The following is a 24,922-nucleotide window of genomic DNA, read 5'->3' on the forward strand; positions in this document are numbered from 1 at the left end:
AAGTGCAACAAAGCACCAACAAACCAGGGGCCTTAGATGATGCAAAGGCAAATACAGAAGTTTCCAGGTGATTAATAAAGCCCATCAGCTGCTGAAGTTCAGCTGCAGGAATCACAAGGCAGCTATGGGTGCTGTTCAGGCACAAACAAGAGAAGCAAGTCTGGCAGCCCGGAAGATCCGTACCGGACTGGGCTGAAGTCTGGAACGGGTGACAGTTCATAGCAGCCACCGGTTATGGCCACCAGAGGGCAAGGCGAGCACAGACAAGGAAACAGTCACCATCGTGACAGTACCTCCCCCTCAAGGCCCCCCCCCCCAACTCCATGGGGAATTCAGGTCTCCATGGGTAACAATGATGAAATCTATGGAGGAGCTTCAAAACATGACCCAGGGTAGCTGGGCTGGAGCTTGAACAGGGGTCAAGATTGGAACCCAGACTGGCATCAGGACTGGAACTTGCCTCTTGGCTGGAGCTAGAATTGAGAGTGAACTCAACATCTTGACTGGATTCGGAACTCGGCATGGACTCAGCAGCTCGGCTGGAACTGGAACTCGGCGTGGACTCAGCATCTCGGCTGGAACTAGAACTCGGCATGGACTCAGCATCTCGGCTGGAACTGGAACTCGGTGTGGGCTCAGCATCTTGGCTGAAACTGGAACTCAGCATGGGCTCAGCATCTAAGCTGGAACTGGGACTCGGTCTGGACTCAAGTTTCTTGGCTGGATCTGGAACTCGGCTTGGACTCCACTTTTGGGCCAGAACTGGTCCAGACTCAGCATCTTGGCCGGAACTGCAACTCGATCCGGACTCAGCATCTTGGCTGGAACTGAAACTCGGAGCAGACTCAGCATCTTGGCCGGAACTGCAACTCGATCCAAACTCAGCATCTTGGCTGGAACTGCAACTCAATCCGAACTCAGCATCTTGGCCGGAACTGCAACTCGATCCAGACTCCAGCATCTTGGCTGGAACTAGAACTCAGAGCAGACTCAGCATCTTCGCCGGAATTGCAACTCGATCCGAACTCAGCATCTTGGCTGGAACTGCAACTCGATCCGGACTCAGCATCTTGGCTGGAACTGCAACTCAGCCTGGACTCAGCATCTGGGCTGGAACTGGAACTCGGCATGGACTCGACATCTTGGCTAGAACTGGAACTCGGCATGGACTCAGCATCTTGGCTGGAACTGGAACTCAGCTTGGACTCAGCATCCACTCGGCTGGAACGGGAATGGTAAAAAGCCTGCTGGATAGCCAAAAACTCGGGTCTTCTAAGACGCTTTCTTTCAGCGTCGGCTTCAGGAGTATCCCGTAGGGCTGGATCCCAGAGAAGTCTGCAGCGGTAGTCGAGGAGTGTGATAGAAGGATCAATAGCAGAAACTGGGTTTACAACAAGCCCAAGCTGCCAGATACGCTTTCTCTCTGCTGAAGCTTCAGGAGTATTCTTCAAGGCAGGATCAGAAAAATGTTTATCCCGGTAATTCTGGAGCGTCATAAAACTACTAAGAGCAGTCACTGTGGTGGGACCGGAATTCAAACTGAAACTAGGAGCTAAACCCAGGCGTCAATTCGTATTGCCAACCGGGGAAGAAATCATAGGCTGGAACCCCAGCTGGAAGGATGATCTTGCCGAGCTCATGGCCTTTGCATTCTGTCAGGTTTTCAGGGCAGAAACTAGGTTCATGAGCCCTTGGGCCACTGCCGTGGAGCAGCAGTGGCAGGCAAAACCACCCCACACCAGAGACAAGGCAGAACTCTGACAGGAACAGCTAAACTTCACCTGCACTTGACCGCCGTTCCTCAGGAGTTGAGCTCCTGGGTGCAGGCGGCCGGCAGGACTTACCGGACAGGGCAGGAACTGGATACCAACTAGCCTGAACAGGGACAGAGGGTCAGAGGGGAAAGGAATATGCACGGGCAGCAATTCAGGAAACTGGGCTAGGACTCACAGACAGACAATACTACACAAGACAGAAAATGGACAAGCTAGAGGACAAAAACTGAAAGCTGCAAAGCAGCCACTGAAAAACACAGACAGACAAGAGTCAGGACTGAAAGCTGCAGAGCAGCCACTAAGAGAGAGACACAGACAAACAGAAACTAAACCAGGAATACAGACCAGAAACAAGACTAGGGAAATAAGAAGTAACCTAAGCTAAACTACACACAGACTAACTAGAACTGGACAAGAAACTCAAACAAGAAACCAGACTAGGCAGAAGTGCAACAAAGCACCAACAAACCAGGGACCTTAGATGATGCAAAGGCAAATACAGAAGTTTCCAGGTGATTAATAAAGCCCATCAGCTGCTGAAGTTCACTGCAGGAATCACAAGGCAGCTATGGGTGCTGTTCAGGCACAAACAAGAGAAGCAAGTCTGGCAGCCCGGAAGATCCGTACCGGACTGAGCCGAAGTCTGGAACGGGTGACAGTTCATAGCAGCCACCGGTTCTGGCCACCAGAGGGCGAGGCGAGCACAGACAAGGAAATAGTCACCATCGTGACAGTAGGGAAGGTAAGGGAAGAAAGATACAGTAAGGATATGGTTATTCAAATAGCGAAAGACCAAAAAACCACACCTAATCTGATAGGAAAAAGCGTGTTGGAAGAGCCACTTTTTAGCTGTAGACTTAAATTTTTTCAAGAACAGTTCAGAATGAATAGTGAGGGGCAAAGAGTTCCACAGAGCTGGGGCTGCGAAAGAAAATGCTCAGTGTCTGGTAGATTCAAGAGACGCATGTTTCGGACTGGGGAGAATGGTCATTTCGGGAACGAAAGGTACAGAAATATGAATAGGGAATGGTGAAGGAGGATGGATAAAAAGTGGGAGGCTGGTCCTGAAAGCCATAAAAGCAAGAATGAGCAATTTAAAACTATGCTGCTCCACTGGGTGCCAGTGATATAACCAGAATAAAGGGGAAATGTGATCATATCAACAAGCGTGACAGAGTAGCCCTCAAAGCAGTATTTTGAAAGGTCTGTAATTTTATTTAATTTTTTAAGTAAACAGTTGCAAACAAGGTAAATGATACTACAATAGTCGAGTAGAGACAGAATAAGAGTGTGGAAGGAGTCATGATCAAACTATCACTAGATTGATCGAAGCTGTCTGAGCACAAAGAACCCTGTTTTGCAAAGTTGAGAAATATGGACGAAAAAAGGCAAATCGAGAATCTAAAATTACTCCAAGATATCGGAACGCTGCAACAGATTAACAGAACTGTCAAAAAGATTTAAAAGAGAATTAGGAGTGGTGTGACCTCTCGTGAGACAGAAGCCACTGTCTTGCCTGTTGAATGGTCTGTAATGTAGGGAACTTGGGGAGGTTCGGAACCCCTAATGTTTGTATGTTCAGATCACCCCTCTGGATAATGAAACAAGGGCTACCTGTAAGATTTATTTCATCCCCACCTTAATTATTCTGTGTACTGTTTTCAATCCTTGCTAACTAGATCAGGCTGTAGGATGGCCTTTTGAAATTGTGCAAGGACAGACATGCGACCCCCCACACTCCTACTAACTAGACTGGACCCAAAAACATGTTTACACATTTAGTTTGATTTGTTGGGCAAGCAATGGGAGAGGGGGAAGTGGACCTTTTTACCAAGACAGATGTGTGTGTGGGTGAGAGATGGTTATACAAGATCCTGGGGAGAGAGATGTGTCACGAGAATGATAAAAAACCCTGTTATTTTCTGTATTTTTCCTGACCAGTGTTAAGGTAATGTCTAGGGCAAGATATTGTACAAGACAGCTTAAGAATTTATTGATTGTGAACTTTGTTACAAGCGTACATGCATATAGAATGGTCCAATGTAATTAACCAGCTAATTTTTGAAAGTGATCGCCAGCCATTTTCCGACATAAATCGGGAGATGGCTGGCGATCTCGGAAAAGCGGTCAAATCGGTATAATCGAAAGCCGCTTTTTTGGCAACATCGCCGCTTTCCCGTCGTGTTGCCGGCCAAAGTTCAAAGGGGTGTGTCGGTGGCAAAGTGACGGCGGGACATGGGCGGGCATGGGTGTGGCTACCAGATGGCCAGCTTTCGGTGATAATGGAAAAAAAACGGCGATAAGCAGTATATCGCCGGATTTACTTGGTCCTTGTATTTTCACGACCAAGCCTCAAGAAGGTGCACCAAATGACCAGATGACCACTGGAGGGAATGGGGGATGACCTCCCTATACTCCCCCAGTGGTCACCAACCCCCTCCCATACTAAAAAAATAAAACTAAAAACCTTTTTTGCCAGCCTGTAGGCCAGCTTCAAATGCCGTACCCACCTCCATGACAGCAGAATGTGTTGTATCCTCCGACAGCCTGGTTGCGATGTGGCTCTCGGGTGAGTGTGACACCTTTTCTGTTAGGTGCCCTGCAGAGTCACATTAGCAATGCATTGTGGTGGGTGTAGGGTACTGGGCACTACTCCCATGATGCTTTTCCCCCCTGCTAACTGGGTCAGAGTGTGCCCTGTTTTGTTTCCTGTTGTAGTCCATGAGGTAGTGGCCATTTTTGTAAGCCAGTTTTAGATCCCTTTCATGTGTTACCCACGTTAGAGAACGTTATTACCTTGAATGTTGCTGAAAGAGGGCATTGTACAACATTCTGCCAGCTCTGACCTACTGCTAATCTCAGTACCAGGGAGACTCTTTGCCAGTGGGGCACAACCTCTGATCTGCGTTAACTGTGAGTAAATGTGCTTATTCAAATAAAGGACTTTTTCAAAGAGATTAGTCTTCAGGTATCAACTGGTGTGCCAAGATTATACAGCAGCAACAAGTCCTAGAGGCCTGCATGTATGCAGGTCCCTGGAGCATGTTTAGTGGGTACCGCAGTGCACTTAAGGCAGACGGACCCAGGCCCATCCCCCCCTACCTGTAACACTTGTGCTGGTAATGGAAGCCCTCCAAAACCCACTGTATCCACATGTAGTTGCCCCCTTCACCCCTAAGAGCTTTGGTAGTGTTGTACATTTGTGGGTAGTGGGTTTTGGGGGGGGGGGGGTTGGGGGGCTCAGCACCCGTGGTAAGGGAGCTATGCATGTGAGAGGTTTTTATGAAGTCCACCGCACTGACCCCTAGGGTGCCCAGCTGGTGTCCTGGCATGTCAGGGGGACCAGTGCACTACAAATGCTGGTTCCTCCCACGACCAAATGCTTTGGATTTTGCCGGGTTGGAGATGGCCGGCATTTTTTCCCATTATCGCTGAAAAACAAACCCAGCCATCTCAAACCCGGCGAACTCCAAGGCATTTGGCCGGGCTAAACCGTATTATCGAAAAAAAAGATGGCCGGCCATCTTTTTCGATAATACGGTTCTGGCCAGCTGTAGCGCTGCCGCCAACATAGATTGCCAGCGATGTTCGATTATGCCCCTTTAAGATAACTTTAATAGATATTTAGATTTGTATTAATTCTTGTCAAGATTTCCTGTGTTTCGTGCAGTTTGAAACCACATCGCATGTGGATGGTGAAAAAGGGAAGTTGGGAACAGTCTGCTAGCTTAACCACAAGGTCAGCTGGTACATATAGTTTGGATATTAGCATGAAGAGGTGGGCTTGGAATTTGTGACAGAAGGTATGGTGGGTGAAGATAGCACGACTGTGACTCAGAGCCATGGTGGAGTGACGTAACTGCTATTCTAGGAATTAGGGTATGGACTGATAGGATAGAAGTCAGATGTGTTGGATTAGTAAAGTAGATGACTGGTTGGTGGAATGTGCTAAGATGGTAATTAGTTTCCCGATTATTGTATAACATATACTAAATAAATTGTAAAAAAACGAGAGAAATCTATGTTTGGGGGGCTTCCTTGTTCCCAGGGCAGTGAACTAGCATGGAGATGAGGAAGTCTCTCTAATCATTTCTTTTCTGTATTTCAGACTTGCCATAATCCTCTGCTTGAGCAACTATTTACTTGGTTCCAGAATAAACTTTTCTTTTTATTGCATTATCTAGATGAGTGGATTTCACTAAGGAGAGCTGTAAGAACTGTGGTGCTGAAGTGTGGTTGGAAGCTGGATTGTCACAGAGGAAGGGTAAGGGACTTTTCAACAAAAGATGTAGTCTGAACAAAAACAAAATTTTTCTAAGATTTTTGATAGGAAGCAAAGGTTGGACACCGGTCCGTAATGTGCTTGAGTCTGAGGGTCTAAGGAGGATTTCTTGAGGAGTGGACAGGCTATGACAGTTTTCCAGAAAGTTGGAAATTGGCCAGATGATAAACAATGGTTTAAAAAGGTGTAGAAGTTGGGGGAGGGAACCCAAGGCAGGAGGATTTTAACCAAGCAGATGGAAAAGGATCTAGTAAACAAGAGAATTTCATCCATGCTAGAATCTTTGAAAGAGAGGAAGCAGTCTGAGATTGAAAAGGTGACCAGCTGGAAGCACTAAGAGAAGAGAAAGGACAATAGAATAACAATTGGGTATCCACAGATGCCAAAAGGGCCGTATGCTGAGGGGAGAAGAGTAGAGCATACTCAAGTGGGAGAGGAACTGGTCAGGTAAGGGGAGGGAAGGAAGGCTACAAAATCTGAAATTTTCATGGTGAAGAAACACGAGAGGGACTCGGCCAAGTGGATTAGAGGATGAAATCTTGATTGAGTATAGTGAGTCTATGGAAAATTGAATAAAACTCCTTAGTGGGATTAGGAGCCTTGGTGATAACGATCAGTGAAGAAGCAAAGCTTAGCAACTTTTAGCTGAAAGTTATAGTCTCCGAGTTTGGATTTTATCTTTACCAAACGTGCTCAGCTCTCCACAGCTGATGGTTAAGAAGGAGCTCAGAATGGAACCAGGGATTTTTCTGACAAGAAGAGATGACTGTCAAAGAGGAGCCAGACTGTCTAGAGTGTTGGAAAGTGAAAAAGTGAACAGCAGTTTGCTCATCAAGGCTTTAGGAGTGAAAATCAGAAGGAAAAGAGACCAAAGATGTGGATAGACTGTCGGGGATCAACATGTGCTAGGTGCCTAGACCAACCACAACTTGGGGGATTCAACAGATTAATGGTGTTTGAGATAGAGAAACGGACGACAAAATGATTGGACCAAGGAACAGGAAAAGAAGAAGAGGAGGATAGGGAAAGAGTGGACCCTAGTGAGGTCATGACTAGATCTAAAGTGACCCACTTGATGAGTGGAAAAGGGGCCCCCATTGGAAAAGATCAAGATCAGCAAGAAATGAGAGGAGATATTTGACCGGCAGCTTGTCGGGCTCATCAATATGCATATTGAAGTCTTCCAACATTAGAAGCTTGGGATAACTAATGGCATCTGCCAAAGCCCGGTAGCAGGAATCTCATTGGGTTAGGGGAAGGGAAGGGGGACATGAATGGTGAGGTTGCTAAAATTTGGATCGTAAGAGCCTCTGCATAAAGGAGGGACAAAGTTTTTCAACTTTGTTGGAAAAGAAACTAGCTAGATCTTCACCTACCTTTGAAGGCCTGGCTAAGGAGATCATAGCTGTCTGGAAAGGATTCATAAAGGTAGCTTTATTTGCTGTTTATCCATGTTTCAGTACAGCAGAATGTCCAGACATGCTGAGTGTTTGAGTTCATAGATTAAGGTAGTTTCTGAATGGAGGGAGTGGCAATTTAAAAGCTCAATGGAAAGTTTGGGAGGAGAGGAAAGGGCCTAAATGGGAGGAGGGCCTAAATGGGAATAACCTGGAGAACAGTGTGATACTTGGGAGGAATCAACTGGCTGGAGTTTATAAGTACCAGGACTGGATAATATTGAAGACTACCACCTGGGTCCAGAACTTCGGAGCAGCATTTTGGAAAGGCTTGTGTAAGCAGGAGAAGAGACAACGGCCAAGAAGCCATAGTACCTGAAAAACAAAAGCAAAAAATGAAGAGGTTAAAGAAAAAAATATCAGTGCATGTCTCCCCACAGAGCACTGCAGGAGGTGTTAGATATAGTGAGAGGTGGGAGGCAGATTCTAGGACAAGAAGCTTACGTCAGGCAGACAACTGTAAATTGAGAGAGAACTTGGTAAGGTGCAGTCAGAAAATCACCAAGAATAGCATCTCCAATCCCCTCTCCCTGTACTTTTAAATCCATTAGGTCTTCGCCAATAGTGAGCATCAACGTATTCCCCTTGTTTGTGCTGGCTCTGAGCCTTCCCTTGGACACAACTTCCTGGTCCTAGAAGTAGGAAGCTGCAAGAGGGAAGGCACGAGCAGGGGGAATGTGTTGCTGCTTGCTGACAGCAAAGAACTAAAGGCTATAAAGGTACCTGGGGGGGGGAGTGTTTGGAGGAGTAGAGTTAAGTGACCCCCAATCTCCTGGAGGGAGAGACACCAGGAGTCTCCAGCTGGTGGGGCTCAAGGATCCCCACCAGCCACATCACTGCTGTGTTGTTGCTGGGAGGACCTGGGCCCACCCGTGGCTGCATTACTGTGTTAGGGTCAAAGGAGACCCAATATTGCAGACACTGAGATTCAGTTCTTTTGAAGTAGTAAATAAGAGCCAAATACAACGGTGGTTATTACCATAGGTAAGAACTTGGATTGAACATGACAAGCTTTGATTTTTTTGGAATTGGAATTTTAGGCACATGAGGAGCGGTGATAATTTGTTTCAGAAGGAAATGTTAGAGACATCTTGTCTGAGGTGTATTAAAGGCATGGCGTTCAGTACAATAAGAACAATGTCCCCAATAGACAATATTTTGACTTTCAGCCCAGCTGAGAAATAACACTGAGACATAAGGCAGCAAGTTTTACAGCTTAATAAGTTTTTGCAGTATTTGGGAAGCCTCACATTAATATATTTTTTTATTTTAGGATAAATGAGCACAATTTTGAAAGCATGCATTGGCACCATCCCCAAAGAAGCTGGAACATGAAACTGTGGCCTCCCCTGGGACTGTAATTTTCACATAGATAAGTGCTCTCTGAAATGATTTTGATATGAAGTGTTGCACATAAATGTAATTAAAAAAAACTGGGAGGTTTGGATACAAAAGGAGGCTTTTCATACCCAAGACATTGAAGTCTTAAATGCAATATACACAGTAAGTCACAATTGATATATAATGATAATAGTAAAGACTGCCGCTGACTGCTAAAGTCTTTTCCTCCTGTTTGTCAGGCTTTGTAAGGGTCCTTTTTTGTGGTTTATACAATTCATAAACCTTTTGGCATTTTCTTCTTTTCACAAGGAACACCTTAGCTTAAGAGATGAATATTGTTTGGCATCTAAGCATTTCCCCTATCAGTGCTGGGTTGCTAATTCCCAAACCCATAGGGAAGGAGGAGAGGGGGTTGAGTGTTAATTTCTGCCCGACATAAGGTGGAAATACATTGGGGAAAAAGAGGTGACAAAGGAAGGTTTATATGTAGAGTGCAAATAGGTGGGGTGCAAATGGTCCTGGTATGAATATATGCTTCAAATACGGGACAAGGAATTTGAGCAGGGTGGAAACTTGTCAAAGAAAGAGGAGATGGGATATTAATTATGGGTGGTGACTAGTTGTGGATCCCAAATTGGATAGCGCTGGAAACACTGGGGGGGGGGGGGGGGGGTGCAGAGAAGACAGAGCAAAGTGAAGACTTACAGAAGGCCTACAGGTGTAGATACCTAGAGACACTTGGCACATGCTTTCTACTCTCCTGTTCATAAAATCTTTACAAGGATGCACATGCAGTTCTTAGTGAAGGCTTCACTAACAAGTTCAAAGGGGGAGGGTTGGAGTCTATCCTCTAATCATACTGCTTTTTGGGCAACTACAGAAATGGAGGATTGGAGCCCAAAAGTTAAGGCAACTCAACGAGTCCCTCCTGGAAGGAAAAAATTATCATAAGATAAAATATTGCCCAACAGCAGAGGTTTAATTTGAATGATAACGGAATGATTGGGAGTGTAGAAAGGCATAAATGAGGGATTTTAATCTCATTAGGATGTATGTGAAATTGAGGAAAAGGAAAAACCTGTGGGCAGAGGTGTAGCCAGACTTACCATTTTGAAGGGGCACAGAGTTGACATGGGGAGGCGCTAGGCATATGGGTGTGACTAGTGTTTAGGAGTATACCAAATAATGCCTTAGAGTGAACTTTATGATGGATTTCTAAGTAAACAGTATGTCTGCGTCAATATAAATCACATTCATGGAAACTTTGGAAAAACTGACATCTTTAAATCTCTTACTTCAGTTACTCACAGAATTCAGTTACTCACAGAACACAGGCCAATCTTCACCAATTACAGAATAAAGGACCAAAAAGGAAACACTATGAAAATCACATTCTCTATAAGCAGTACAGCACAGGAGAAATAAAAATAAAAATGCATTATCTATTGTAGGAAACAAAATGCAAGATCACTTTCTATGTTACCCCAAAATAAAACCCACAAAGAAATTATCTGGATATCCATGAAACGTTAAAAAAAAGTTTGTGGGACATAGTGGCTGACATTCAGACTGCAGAAGGCAGCCCGTATAAGTGCCATGATCAACACTGACCCTGGATATTCAATCAAAGCGAACAGTGGATCCAAAAAATTCCTCTCTCAGATGGTGTTTCTTGAACAAAGTCTTTATTCAAATTCAATCAAATGTGACCCGACACGAATCGTGTTTCGGCCTTGAAGGCCTGCGTTAGGGGTCTATAGATAAATATAACATGAAAACATATACATATAAAATATTTTAAATTTTAAAAAAGTGAATAACATTATAAAAATAAAAACAAAACATTATGTAAATCAACATGAATGCAATGAACATGTTGCATACCTATTGATTTCTGATACAATAATAATCTGACAAACCAAATTTCTCTCAGTCATTTCTCAACTATATAAGATATCTATAATAAAAAAAATATACATATAAATATTTATATTAATAATTAATTTAGAAACATATTATAAAACATATATGTATAAAATAATCATAAAGTAAATCTAAACACATATATTTTAAAAACATAAAAATAAAAATAATGAATTTAAAATAGAAGGATATCACATATAAAATTTAAAATATACATAAATAACATGAGCATAACCATAGCCAACTACTCACTCAGACAAGGAGTACCAGAAAAAATTTTTTATATCATGTATTTTACTTGTGTATATATATTTGGACTGTTTTTAGCACAATCACTCATGGAAATAAAGTAATTTCGATACATGTTTTAAAAGACAGAAAAAAAAGTCAGAAAAAAGTAGGAAAAAAAGTATATGGATATCTAAAAAATGAAAAATAAACTTAAAATAAATTAACGAAGCTGAAATATTTATATATATAAAAGTTGCCAAGAAAGGCAGTATATCCAAAGAACCAAGATAATAAAAACATCAAAAAAGAATAATATCGAAAAAATGTATATATAAAAAAACTTGGACACCAATGCCCATTGGGTAAAGAATATATCAATAACTTACAATTATCAATGATGACGTTTTAAACATATACCAACTGGTAACGTTCTACTCCAGTAATGCAACAGCACATGGTCGTAATGTTTAAATAAGTTAAAACCAAAAACGTTAAACCAAAAAAAAAATACAATGTGAGTCATTAAGACGGTGATTATATCACGTAATATCATCTAATTTAAAAATTTGAAGAACTAAATCATAACTGTACAGATATATATATATCAATTTTGTCTAAAATATTTTCTTTTAAAAAGGCACTGGTTTATGTAAAAAATGTATGAAAAAACAAAAATAGAAATCAAATTATACCCATCTGATATGCTGCTTTATAAAAAGTAACACCAAGTCTGCTACTCTAGCCTCAAGAGAATGGACATGTTCTCTGAGAGCTAGGTGCTCTGTGCATCGAGCACACACATATGACATCTCACCAAATGGGAGATCCGCAAAAAGGCAAACTTTACCTTCTAACCCTTCGGCAATGTCATTCACAAATATATTGAACAGAATCGGCCCCAGCACCGATCCCTGAGGCACTCCACTACTCACCTTTCCTTCATCCGAGTGAATTCCATTAACCACCACCCTCTGGCGTCTGCCCATCAACCAGTTCCTAATCCAGTTCACCACTTCGGGTCCTATCTTCAGCCTGTCAAGTTTATTCAAGAGCCTCCTGTGGGGAACCGTGTCAAAACCATGTTGTCTCAGATCTTGCAACTTATTGGCTTCCAGGAAATTCACTATCCTTTCCTTCAGCATTGCTTCCATTATTTTTCCAGCAACCGAAGTGAGGCTTTCCGGCCTATAGTTTCCAGCTTCTTCCCTATCACCACTTTTGTGAAGAGGGACCACATCCACTGTTCTCCAATCCCACGGAACCTCTCCCGTCTCCAAAGATTTATTAAACAAATCTTTAAGAGGACCCGCCAGAACCTCTCTGAGCTCCCTCAATATCATGGGGTGGATCCCATCTGGTCCCACGGCTTTGTCCACCTTTAGATTTTCAAGTTGTTCATACACACTCTCTTCTGTGAACAGTGCTATATCCACTCCATTCTCACATATACTTTTGCAAGTCAATCGTGGTCCTTTCTCCAAGATTTTCTTCTGTGAAAACAGAACAAAAGTATCTATTTAGCAAATTTGCTTTTTCTTCATCATTATCTACATAGAGGTTCGCAGCATCTTTCAGTCTCACAATTCCCTTTTTAGTCTTCCTCCTTTCACTAATATACCTGAAGAAATTTTTGTCACCCCTCCTTACATTTCTAGCCATTTGCTCTTCCGCTTTCGCCAAACGTATCTCTCTCATGGCTTCTTTCATTTTCATCCGGTATTCCTCTCTGTGTTCCTCTTCTTGAGTTTTTCTGTATTTCAGGAACGCTAACTCTTTAGCTTTTATTTTCTCAGCCACTTGCTTGGAGAACCATATCGGTTTCCTTTTTCTCTTGCTTTTATTTACTCTCCTTACATAAAGGTTTCTGGCCATATTTATAGCTTCTTTCAGCCTGGACCACTGTCCTTCCACTTCTCGTTCGTCCTCCCAGCCCATCATCTCCTTCCTCAGGTATTCACCCATTTTACTAAAGTCAGCATGCTTGGAAATCCAGGACGTTGAGTTTTGAGTGGCCGCCCTCCACTTCAGCTGTCATATCAAACCAAACTGTTTGATGGTCACTGTTGCCCAGGTGGGCACCCACTCGGACATTTGACACACTATCCCCATTTGTGAGCACCAGATCTAGCGTCGCTCCCTCCCTCGTGGGTTCCGTCACCATTTGTCTGAGCAGAGCACTTTGGAAAGCATCCACGATCTCTCTACTTCTTTCCGATTCCGCAGATGGAACTTTCCAATCTACATCCGGCAGATTGAAATCTCCCAGCAATAGCACCTCTCTCTTCTTTCCCAACTTTTGAATATCTGCGATCAGATCTTTATCTAGTTCCTCCAATTGTGTCGGAGGTCTGTAGACAACACCCACGTGGACAGAGGATCTATCATCTCTTTTTAAGGTGATCCATATCACTTCTTCCTTTCCCCAGGTCCTTGTCATTTCAGTTGCTGCGATATCATTTCTCACATACAGAGCTACTCCTCCACCTTTACGACCATCTCTATCCTTCCTAAATAGATTATAGCCTGGTATGCTTGCATCCCATTCATGGGAACCAATGAGTCATGTCTTCGTGATTGCAACAACGTCTAAGTCTGCCTCCAACATCAGGGCTTGAAGGTCATGAACTTTATTGCTTAGACTGCGAGCATTTGTGGTCAACTTTCCATCTACATTTCCGTGGAATTTTTATCTTCTGTTTAGTTTCTTGTTTAGTCTCACTTTCTGCTGTGTTGGTAAGAAGTGATTTGCTAAGATTGTTGTTTCATTGCTTTCTTTTCTACTGACACATCTTGTCTTTAGCTTTAGCTGGGGGTGAGCACTTGAAGTGACCTGCCTCCATTTGCCACCCCCGCCTTCTAGTTTAAATGCCTAGAATAATATTGTCTAAATTTCTCCCCAAGGATTTTTTTTCCTGCCATAGTGAGATGCAGCCCATCGTTACAGTATAGTCTTTTGTTTTTCCATGTATTGCCTCATCCTCCTATGTACCTAAATCCTTCTTGGTGACACCAGGCTTTGAGCCAGCTATTGAAATTCTCAGTACTTTGCAATCCTTTCTCTCCCTTTCCAAAGGTAGGTACCGGTAGTACTTCAGAGAAAGCTATTGTTTATATCAAAGGTTTTAACCCCTCTCCCAGGTCCTGAAAAGCTCTCTGCGTGGGGTATTACTGGACAAGTCATTTGTTCCCAGGTGGATAACAACATCAGTGTTTGTCTCCTTAGTTTCTTCTCTGATTATAGAGATTATTTGCTTGGTACTCCTGGTAGCTGAAGAGCCTAGAAGGCATTTCACTTTGCATGGCCCCTTGAACTGTGTTTCAAAGTTAATGCCTCTGATAATGGAATCCCCTAGTAGCAACAGTTTCCTGGTATGAGTTTCAACATTAGTGATTTGGAGGTGTCTTTTCTCTTTGGGTACCTTCATATCTTTTTGTTCCACCTTCACTGCTTTTTCTTCTGCCTCAGTTCTATTTTCAGGAACATCACAGTGCTGTAATGGAGCACAAGAATTCTGTAGGGGCAACACTTGAGAGGGTGGATGCTTCTGTGTCACATAACGAAGTTTGCCTGAGCCTACTGTGAACCATCTTTTCTTAGGTGGTTTTATCCTTTGAGATAATTTGGTATGATTCTGTGCAGTATGATTTTATGCAGTCCTAGAAGCTGCTTTAAGTGCATCCAATTCCTGTTTTACTTTACTGAGCTCCTGTTTTAAACTAGCGAGCTGAAGACAGATAGGACAAGCCTTAAGTCTCCAGATGATTGGCCTTGAAACTAAAGCACCACAATTATTATAGAGAATAAAAGTAATCCTGATTGGTTGAAATGGGTATGAACAGGTGTACTATGATGGGGTTAACAGTCTGCAAGATTGCCTGTGTGTGACTGAGGAATAAAGTTAATGAGTTTTGGCTTGTCTATATATGACTGGAAAATCCTGGGGTGGGTGGGACTATAAGTCCCAGTGAGTCAGCCAAGTGCTGTATCAAAAATGTTCTCTAGGTATGACCAGAACTGATACAGTCTGATCAAAGAATTTTCAGTTAATTTAACTTTCAATTTCCACTAGAATATAACTGGGAACAAGTATCTTCATTACACTAAATTGGTCAATCCTACTCCTTGTTATTCCCTATAATAGTTCACCTTTTCACACTTGTGAATCATATCAATATGACCTTCATTCTGTGCAATACATGTTCTGCTTTAATCCTAAGGCAAACTATCTGGAACCTTAGAGCTTGTCCTATCTGTCTCCAAATGTCAACCTTGAAAGAAGAGATCAACATAGTCAAGAAGGAATTAGCTACAATTAAAGAAGCGTCGAGGATTACTTATTTTCCAGCTAATTTACCACCACCATTGCCTAAGAGAATGAAACATCAGAGGAATAGATGGGTCACAGTAGGCTCTGGTAGACTACGATCTGTGACACAGAAACACTTGCCCTCCCAAGCTTTGCCATTGTCAAATTCATTTGCAGAGTTACATCATTATGATGGTGAAAAAAGAAGTACTGTGGAGGAACCAGAGGCAATGGAAGTAGCACAACCCAAGAAACATCCCCCAAATAATGACAGAATGGTGAAAAGCACAAAACTCATTCTCCTCGGAGACTCCATTATCAGGGGCATTAACTTAGGAATACAGTTCAGGGGTTCCAACCTAGTGAAATGTCTTCCAGGCTCTTCAGCTACAAGATGGACAGACCAAATACTGAACGTGACCCGAGAAGAGAGCGAGGCTTCAAATGCTGATGTTGTAATTCGCTTGGGGACCAAAGACCTGGCCAACAAAATAGCAAGTTTACAGCACAGAGAGTGTTCCAGAAGCTTGGGAAGGGACTGAAATCTTTGGTTCGGACTGTGGCTTTTTCTGTAGTAATTCCTACATGGGGGAGGGGAGAGGAAAAACTACGCAAAACAGAGGAATTCAATAAGTGACTTGAGTCTTGGTATAAAGAAGAAGGTTTTAGATACATAGGAGCATGGGGTAATACATGGAAAAATAACAGGCTATACTGTAATGATGGGCTACATCTTTCTGTGATAGGAAATAATGATCCTTGGGGAGAAATTCAGACAATATGTTTATAGACATTTAAACTAGAGGGTGGGGGTGACAAAAGGAAACAAGGGATTTCGGAAAGTCACCCCCCAGAATAAACATGATGGCAGAGGGATGTAAATATAGTAAACCCACCTAAACTCACTAAGCACATGGACAGCTATTTGCACAAATGCTCATAGTCTAAGTAAAAAGGTTCAAGACTTGCAAGCCCTGATGTTTGAAGAAAACTTGGATATTGTTGCTATTACAGAGACGTGGTTCAATGATTCCCATGAATGGGATGTGACCGTACCGGGCTATAAGCTTTTTAAGAAGGATAGAGAGGGCCGAAGAGATGGAGGAGTGGCTCTGTATGTGAGAGACAATATCAGAGTGGCTGAAATGTGGGGAACCTGGGGAAAGGAAGAAGCTTTATGGATTTTCCTGGAAAGAGAAGATGGAACCTGTATCCACACGGGGGTTGTCTACAGACCTCCTGCGCAAACGGAGAAATCAGACAAGGATCTGATAAAAGATTGATACGAAAGGGGAGGTGCTACTGTTGGGAGATTTCAATTTGTCTGACGTGGATTGGAACATCCCGTCTGCGGAATCGGAAAGAAGTAGGGAGACTGTGGATGCCTGTCAAAGTGCCTTGCTCAGACAAATGGTGACGGAACCCACGAGGGAAGAGCAAAGGAGGCTTTGTTAAGGAAATACAAAAGAACGCAACGAGAGGATCACAGAAAAGATTATCAGATTAAACTCAAAGAAGCGAAGAGGGAAATACGGCTAGCGAAAGCGCGAGCAGAAGAAAAAATGGCTAAAGATGTAAAGAGAGGTGACAAGACCTTTTTCAGATATATTGGAGAAAGGAGAAGAGATAGGAATGGAATTGTGAGACTGAAAGATAATGAGAATGGCTATGTGGAGAGTGATGAAGATAAAGCAAACGTGCTAAACAATTATTTCTCTTCGGTGTTCACGGAGGAAAATCCTGGAGAAGGACCATGGTCGGCTGCCAAGGGAACATTAGGGAATGGAGTGGATACTGCGCCGTTTGTGGAAGAAAGAGTTTATAAACAGCTTGAGAATCTGAAGATGGACAAAGCTATGGGGCCAGATGGAATACATCCCAGGATACTGAAGGAGCTCAGAGAGGCCCTGGCGGGACCTCTTAAAGATTTATTTAATAGATATTTACCGATGGGAGAGGTTCCGCGGAATTGGAGATGAGTGGATGTGGTCCCTCTTCACAAAAGTGGAGACAGGGAAGAAGTTGGAAACTACAGACCGGTAAGTCTCACGTCGGTGGTAGGAAAAATAACGGAGTCGCTGCTCAAAGAAAGGATAGTTAACTTTCTAGAAGCCGACGGGTTACAGGACCCGAGGCAACACGGCATTACCAAAGGAAAATCCTGCCAAACAAATCTTATTGACTTCTTTGACTGGGTGACCAAAGAACTGGATGAAGGACATGTGCTACATGTAATCTACTTGGACTTCAGCAAAGCCTTTGATATGGTGCCCCACAGAAGACTTGTGAATAAGCTGAAAGGGCTGAACTTAGGACCGAAAGTGGTGAACTGGATAAGAAACTGGTTGACCAACAGGTGGCAGAGGGTGGTGGTAAATGGAATCCGTTTGGAGGAAAAGAAGGTGAGCAGTAGAGTTCCTCAGGGGTTGGTGCTAGGGCCTATTCTGTGGAACGCATTACCAAAAGCCTTGAAAATGACGTACGACCACCTAAACTTCCGGAATTCACTAAAAACCAACCTGTTTAAAAAGGCATACCCTAACGATCCAATTTAAATGCCTAATCTCTGCAACACAACCAAACTAAAGCACGTAACAGACATAACACAATTCTTTCGTTCTCCAATTGCCTAATGTGGCTGTGCCACATGAACTTGATCTTACCACAACATCACCCTGTATTTGTTCACACCAGAGCCCGCAAAGGCCTCTCCGGTACTATGTAAGCCACATTGAACCTACAAATAGGTGGGAAAATGTGGGATACAAATGTAACGAATAAAAATATATTTGTGGGAGATATTGCTGAAGGGTTGGAAGGAAAGGTGTGCCTTTTTGCGGATGACACGAAAATAGCCAATAGAGTGGATACCCTGGAGGGAGTAGAAACGATGAGAAGGGATCTCCAAACCTTAGAATAGTTGAGGGCTGCCAGTTAAAATGTAATATACTAATTAAGTCACTGGGTATTCTGCAAAATCAGTTTCCTTGTATGTCAATAGATACAAATTATCAGAAACCAAGGCAATTTTTGTCCATATAAATCAAAAATTAAAAAATTATTTAAATAATAACAATGTGTGCTCAGTTTTTTTGGTGTATATACAAAGACTCAAGGAATTGAGATGTAAATCAACACCTTTTTAGCATCATTGCACGCCCTGTCTCCTCCTGATGATAACACTGTTCAATTAATTTTCTTAACAAAATGAAGGAGTAAAATGTAACTGCTACTTAGCTTGAGCGGTGTGGAGTGCTGTCCATCTGCTTGACGTGCATATATAAGTCGTAGTGGATTCCTGGTCAGTGTAATACTTTTTCAGTGCAAAATCAGTGAATATCTAAGTTCAAATATCAAACGAAAATCAATGTCCAAAGTTCCCTACATGGGCCATGTTTCGCCTGCATAGCGGCGTCTACATGGGCCATGTTTTGCCTGCATAGCGGCGTCTTCAGGGGAACTAAAAGTACAGCAACCCAGGGAGGAACACACTTCAATCCGGTCTGAATCCTGCAGGCGAAACATGGCCCATGTAGGGAACTTTGGAGATTGATTTTCGTTTGATATTTGACTTTACTTGGTCCATTTTTTTCTTACGACCAAACCTCAAAAAGGTGCCCGAACTGACCTCCCCTGATTCCCCCAGTGGTCACTAACCCCCTCCCACCCTGAAAAAAACAACTTTAAAAACTTTTTTTGCCAGCCTGAAATGTCATACTCAGGTGCATCGCAGCAGTATGCAGGTCCCGGGGGGGGGGGGGGGGGGGATGTATGTGTGTGTCAGCGGAGGTATAGCGAAGGCATGGACGTCCTTCTTTCAAACATTTTGGACATCCTGAACTGCCCCCCCCCCCCCCAAATTTCAAGGGAGTGGAGTGGCGTGGAGGAGTGGCCTAGTAGTTATATAAGTATTGCCATACTGGGAAAGACCAAAGGTCCATCAAGCCCAGCAACCTTTTTCCAACAGTGGCCAATCCGGATCACAAATACCTGGCAAGATCCCAAAAAGTACAAAACATTTTATACTGCTTATCCCAGAAATAGTGGATTTTCCTCAAGTCCATTTAATAACGGTCTATGGACTTTTCCTTCAGGAAGCCGTCCAAACCTTTTTTAAACACCGCTAAGCTAACTGCCTTTACCACATTCTCTGGCAATGAATTCCAGAGTTTAATTAGATGTTGCGTGAAGAAAACTTTTCTCCAATTCATTTTAAATTTACTAAATTGTAGCTTCATCACATGCCCCCTAGTCCTAGTATTTTTGGAAAGCGTGAACAGACGCTTCACATCTACCGGTTCAACTCCACTCATTATTTTATAGACCTCTATCATATCTCCCCTCAGCCGCCTTTTCTCCAAACTGAAGAGCCCTAGCCGCTTCAGCATTTCCTCATAGGGAAGTCGTCCCATCCCCGTTATCATTTTTGTCGCCCTTCTCTGCACCTTTTCTAATTCCACTATATCTTTTTTGAGATATGGCGACCAGAATTGAACACAATATTTGAGATGCGGTCGCACCATGGAGCGATACAAAGGCATTATAATATCCTCATTTTTGTTTTCCATTCCTTTCCTAATAATACCTAACATTCTATTTGCTTTCTTAGCCGCAGCAGCACAATGAGCAGAAGGTTTCAACCTATCATCAACTACGACAACTAGATCCCTTTCTTGGCCCATGACTCCTAACGTGGAACCTTGCATGCCGTAGCTATAATTCGGGTTCCTCTTTCCCACATGCATCACTTTGCACTTGCTCACATTAAACGTCATCAGCCATTTAGACGCCCAGTCTCCCAGTCTCGTAAGGTCCTCTTGTAATTTTTCACAATCCTCCCGCGATTCAACGACTTTGAATAACTTTGTGTCATCAGCAAATTTAATTACCTCACTAGTTACTCCCATCTCTAGGTCATTTATAAATATGTTAAAAAGCAGCGGTCCCAGTACAGACCCCTGGGGAACCCCACTAACTACCCTTCTCCATTGACAATACTGACCATTTAACCCTACTCTCTGTTTTCTATCTTTTAACCAGTTTTTAATCTACAATAGAACACTACCTCCTATCCCATGACTCTCCAATTTCCTCTGGAGTCTTTCATGAGGTACTTTGTCAAACGCCTTCTGAAAATCCAGATACACAATATCAACCGGCTCACCTTTACCACATGTTTGTTCACCCCTTCAAAGAAATGTAGTAGATTAGAGCACTGGTCTTGCAATCCAGAGGTGGCCAGTTGAAATCCCACTGCTGCTACTTGTGATACAAAATTCCAAATAAATAAAGGGGATTTTGGAGGCATAGCAAAGGCATGGACGTCCTTCTCACAGAACCATCCACATTTTGGACATCCTCAATTGCCGTCCATGGACCATTATTAAATTGGACTTGGGAAAATACACTATTTCTGGGATAAGCAGTATAAAATATTTTGTACTTTTTGGGGATCTTGCCAGGTATTTGTGACCTGGATTGGCCAGTGTTGGAAACAGGATGCTAGGCTTGATGGACCTTTGGTCTTTCCCAGTATGGCAATACTTATGTACTTGTCTGGTCTTTTTATTTTTCAAGTCATGTTGGCCTCAGCCTCTGGTTTCTGCTTCGCTCTGTCTTTTCTTAACTCACTCACCAAGGTCTCCATAGTCTATTATCCATCTTCTTCCATCTCTGTGTCCCTATATTTCCCTGTCCAGCTTCTCCCCTCTCTTCCTTCCCCATGCCAATATACCTCTCTCCTCTCCAACCCTAACCCATTCAGCTCCTTCCCCTCTTGCCCCCCTTTCCAGCATCTGGTTTCCTTGCTTGATTGCCTGTCCACCCTCTCTCCCAATATGAGGTCTAGCATCTGTTTCCCTTCCCCTTGTGCTGTTCCAGGAGCTCTCTCCCTTCCCTCCAGTCCCCCTCCCTCCCACATCCAGCACCTCTCTCCTTTCCTCCAGCCTCCCTCCTTCTCTTCCTCCCCCTCCTCCTCTTCCTCCCACATCCAGCAGTTCTCTCCCTTCCCTCCAGCCGCCTCCTCCTCCTCTTCTTCCCATGTTCGGCAGCTCTCTCCCTTCAATCCAGCCCCCTCCCTCTCTTCTTCCCAGGTCCAGTAGTGCCCTCCCTTCCCTCCTGCTCTTCCTCCCAGTACAGCAGTTCTCACCCTTTCTCCCACCCCCTTCCCTCCAGGCTTCTCCTCTTCTTCCTCCCACATCCAGCAGTTCTCCCCCTTCCCTCCAGCTGTCTCCTCCTTTTCCAAGTCCAGCACCTCTCTCTTCCTTCAATCAAGCCCCCTCTTTCTCTTCCTCCCTGAAGTCCAGCAGCACCCTCCTTTCCCTCCAGCCACCTCCTCCTCCCAGCTCATGTAGGTGAGGGCGGGGATGAAGAGCAGGGGGTAGGCAGGGCAAAATGTGCTGACCACCGTGCACCCATCCACCTACACCTCCACAAATTTTGGGCTCATGAACTCTCCCAATCCCAAATTGAGGTCTGGCTAGGTCTCTGCTGCCAGGGATCTAGTGAGTGTGTGGGCCTGTGAGGAGGGGGTTGGAGGATCACGAGTGTACCAACGCGAAAAAGGACACACAGTATTTTCTTTTTCACTGAGTAACACACTTACCTAAAACGCTGAAGTTTTTCAGCTGGCCCCGCTGCAGCAAGTGCGAATCCAGCAGCTGGTACCATCCGTTTGGGTATACAGGCGGCAAGTCTCCCTTCTTACGACGTAACCGCACTAGGTTAGCTGTCTGCAGGCGGCTACAGCCCGGCTCTGGGATGTAGCCCACCTCTTCCAGGCGCCGTAGCAGCACCATGGGGCCGCTATAGCGGCGATAGGACCAAAGAAGGAGCAGTGAGATCAGGGCAGCGGCAACAGCCGGCATTGGCACGGATCTCGAGGAGTCGCCAGGCAGCAGCGGTGGTGGGACCTCGGGCAGCAATTGCACATTAAACAAGAAACTGGCAGCTGTACACAGGAGCAGGACCCCCACCACGCAAAGAGTAGCAAGGCGGAGGAAGTTGCAGTGAACCGACTCCATGGATATAAGGAAGGCGCCGTCCACTAACTTTGACTAACTTTGTGCCACAGTGCGGCACCGGCGTCTTATCACTGCAGCATTTATAGGTGCTCGAGTGGGTCTGTCTGTCTCACCCTCCCGTTGCTAGGCAGCATCCAGAGCCAAACTTTACTCTCTGCAGAAGGGAGAGAGGGGGGCTTATGTACTACCGGAGCAGTGAGTGAATCTTTTCTCTCAGGTGTCACTGCGAGTAATACGTGTTTGATTAGTCACTACAAAAAGTTTTAAAGACATGGGGTGAGGGGGAATTAGCTCTCCGCCGGTGCACTCCCATAAGCCAAAACTTGTTATATCGGTGATGTTACCAGAATATTCACATTTCTCTGCCTTCTATCTGCTGGTGCAGCAGCATTGGTCTGGACTGGTCTAACTGCTGTGTTGGCTCAAATAGGTGAAGAATTAGATTCATCATTCAGTACTATACATAGTAACATAACATAGTAGATGACGGCAGAAAAAGACCTGCATGGTCCATCCAGTCTGCCCAAGAAGATAAATTCATGTGGGTATACCTTACCTTGATTTGTACCTGTCTTTTTCAGGGCACAGACCGTATAAGTCTGCCCAGCAGGATTCCCCGCCTTCCAACCACCAGGCCCGCCTCCCATCACCGGCTCTGGCACAGACCGTATAAGTCTGCCCTCCACTATCCTCGCCTCCCAACCACCAACCCCTCTTCCCCCCACCTGCTCCACCACCCCAATTTCGGCTAAGCTTCTGAGGATCCATTCCTTCTGCACAGGATTCCTTTACGTATATCCCACGCATGTTTGAATTCCGTTACCGTTTTCATCTCCACCACCTCCCGCGGGAGGACATTCCAAGCATCCACCACCCTCTCTGTGAAAAAATACTTCCTGACATCTTTCCTGAGTCTGCCCCCCTTCAATCTCATTTCATGTCCTCTCGTTCTACCGCCTTCCCATCTCCGGAAAAGGTTTGTTTGCGGATTAATACCTTTCAAATATTTGAACGTCTGTATCATATCACCCCTGTTCCTCCTTTCCTCCAGGGTATACATGTTCAGGTCAGCAAGTCTCTCTTCATACGTCTTGGAACGCAAATGCCATACCATTCTCGTAGCTTTTCTTTGCACCGCTTCCATTTTTTTAACATCCTTCGCAAGGTATGGCCTCCAAAACTGAACACAATACTCCAGGTGGGGCCTCACCAATGACTTGTACAGGGGCATCAACACATCTTTTCTTCTGCTGATCACACCTCTCTCTGTACAGCCTAGTAACCTTCTCTCTACGGCCACCGCCTTGTCACACTGTTTCATCGCCTATACATTTGGCATCTTTTTAGAGTTATTAGGCTAACCTGGTATCCCAAGAATCTATGGCATCATTAGCTACTCCACATTTAACACCCTTCTCCTCTTAGTGTCTTCAAGATCTTCTTAGATTGCTTGAACTTCAACCCCCACTACCCACTGGTGCATGGCCAAACAAGTACCAGGTGTTTTAAAGACTGGAGAGACTGCTTATTGTGGGGTGAGGGATTGGGAGAATGCCCACTGGGGCCCAGGGAGGGATGGGGAAAAAGCTTGCTGAGGAGGAAACTACATGCTGAGAGTGTTTTTAAAACTTTCATATTTAAGGGGCATAATTAGATGAATGAACTAACATACTGGTGTTCTTATATTTGTGGGGGTTCAATGCTTGTTTACCTAGGGCTCACAAAAAAGTAAATTGTCCGGTTTTCCTAGTCACCTTTCACCTAAGCCTCTCTAGCTCTCTAAAGCTCTTCAAGAACCCAGTTGGACACTTTCTAAGCCTGTCTTGCTTGCTTTGATCATCGGCCTGCCAAAATTGCAGAACACAACCTCTTGCACAGACAAGTTGAAGTGTGTGGAAAAGCTGCAAGAAACTTTTGTAACTATTAATTACAGTACTTTTTCCAAGTACCTTGTATCATGCTGTCACATCAAGTTCACATCATCACACCCTAATAACACCAACCAATAACCTAATTAGGAAAAATTTCCAGATTCAGCAGCGCAACTCAAAAGTATCCAATTGAGAAGGATCAAGAAACACAAAAATTTTAAATCTCATTGGTTAACTGCCACAGGCAGAATAGGCAAAAGAAAGTTGTTAGAGTGTACACTGGAGTCGTCGTCGTCATTGAGCAAATGTAAGACTTTAACACTGGCTGAACGAATAGAAGTTCTTAAAAATTAGAAAACAAACAAAGTCAAGCATCTATTGCTAAAGAATATGGTGTCATTCCCAGTCAAATTTCACGTATCTTCAAGCAGAAAGATCAGCTTCTGGAAGACTGGCAAAACAATACAAATCCACAACGGAAACGAAAACGGGCGGGAAATGCTGAGGATGTAGAAGATGCTCTTCTTCGGTGGTTTTCTCAAATCAGGAGCAGACATTTTCCTGTCAGTGGTCCACTGCTTATGGAGAAAGCTAATCAGCTAGCTGAAAGTCTTGGACTAACTGAATTCAAAGCCACTGTTGGATGGTTGGAAAGATGGAAGGAGAGGAACAACATAAAATTCAAGAAACAGCATGGTGAAAAACAAGACGCT

At 43.9% G+C, this 24,922-nt stretch overlaps 1 protein-coding gene across 1 annotated transcript in view; it reads right to left on the reverse strand.

Annotated features, from left to right (window-relative positions):
* The window catches only part of LOC115472163 (cholesterol 7-desaturase-like), a 173,626-nt gene extending 151,288 nt beyond the window's left edge, over positions 1–22,338 (reverse strand). The window contains exon 1 of the mRNA XM_030206313.1: positions 21,921–22,338. Within this exon, the coding sequence (XP_030062173.1) occupies positions 21,921–22,338 (418 nt within the window). The remainder of the gene's footprint in view (positions 1–21,920) is intronic.
* Positions 22,339–24,922: the final 2,584 nt, after the last annotated feature.

This window comes from Microcaecilia unicolor, chromosome 6 (genome assembly GCF_901765095.1).
Source record: "Microcaecilia unicolor chromosome 6, aMicUni1.1, whole genome shotgun sequence".
NCBI lineage: Eukaryota > Metazoa > Chordata > Amphibia > Gymnophiona > Siphonopidae > Microcaecilia > Microcaecilia unicolor.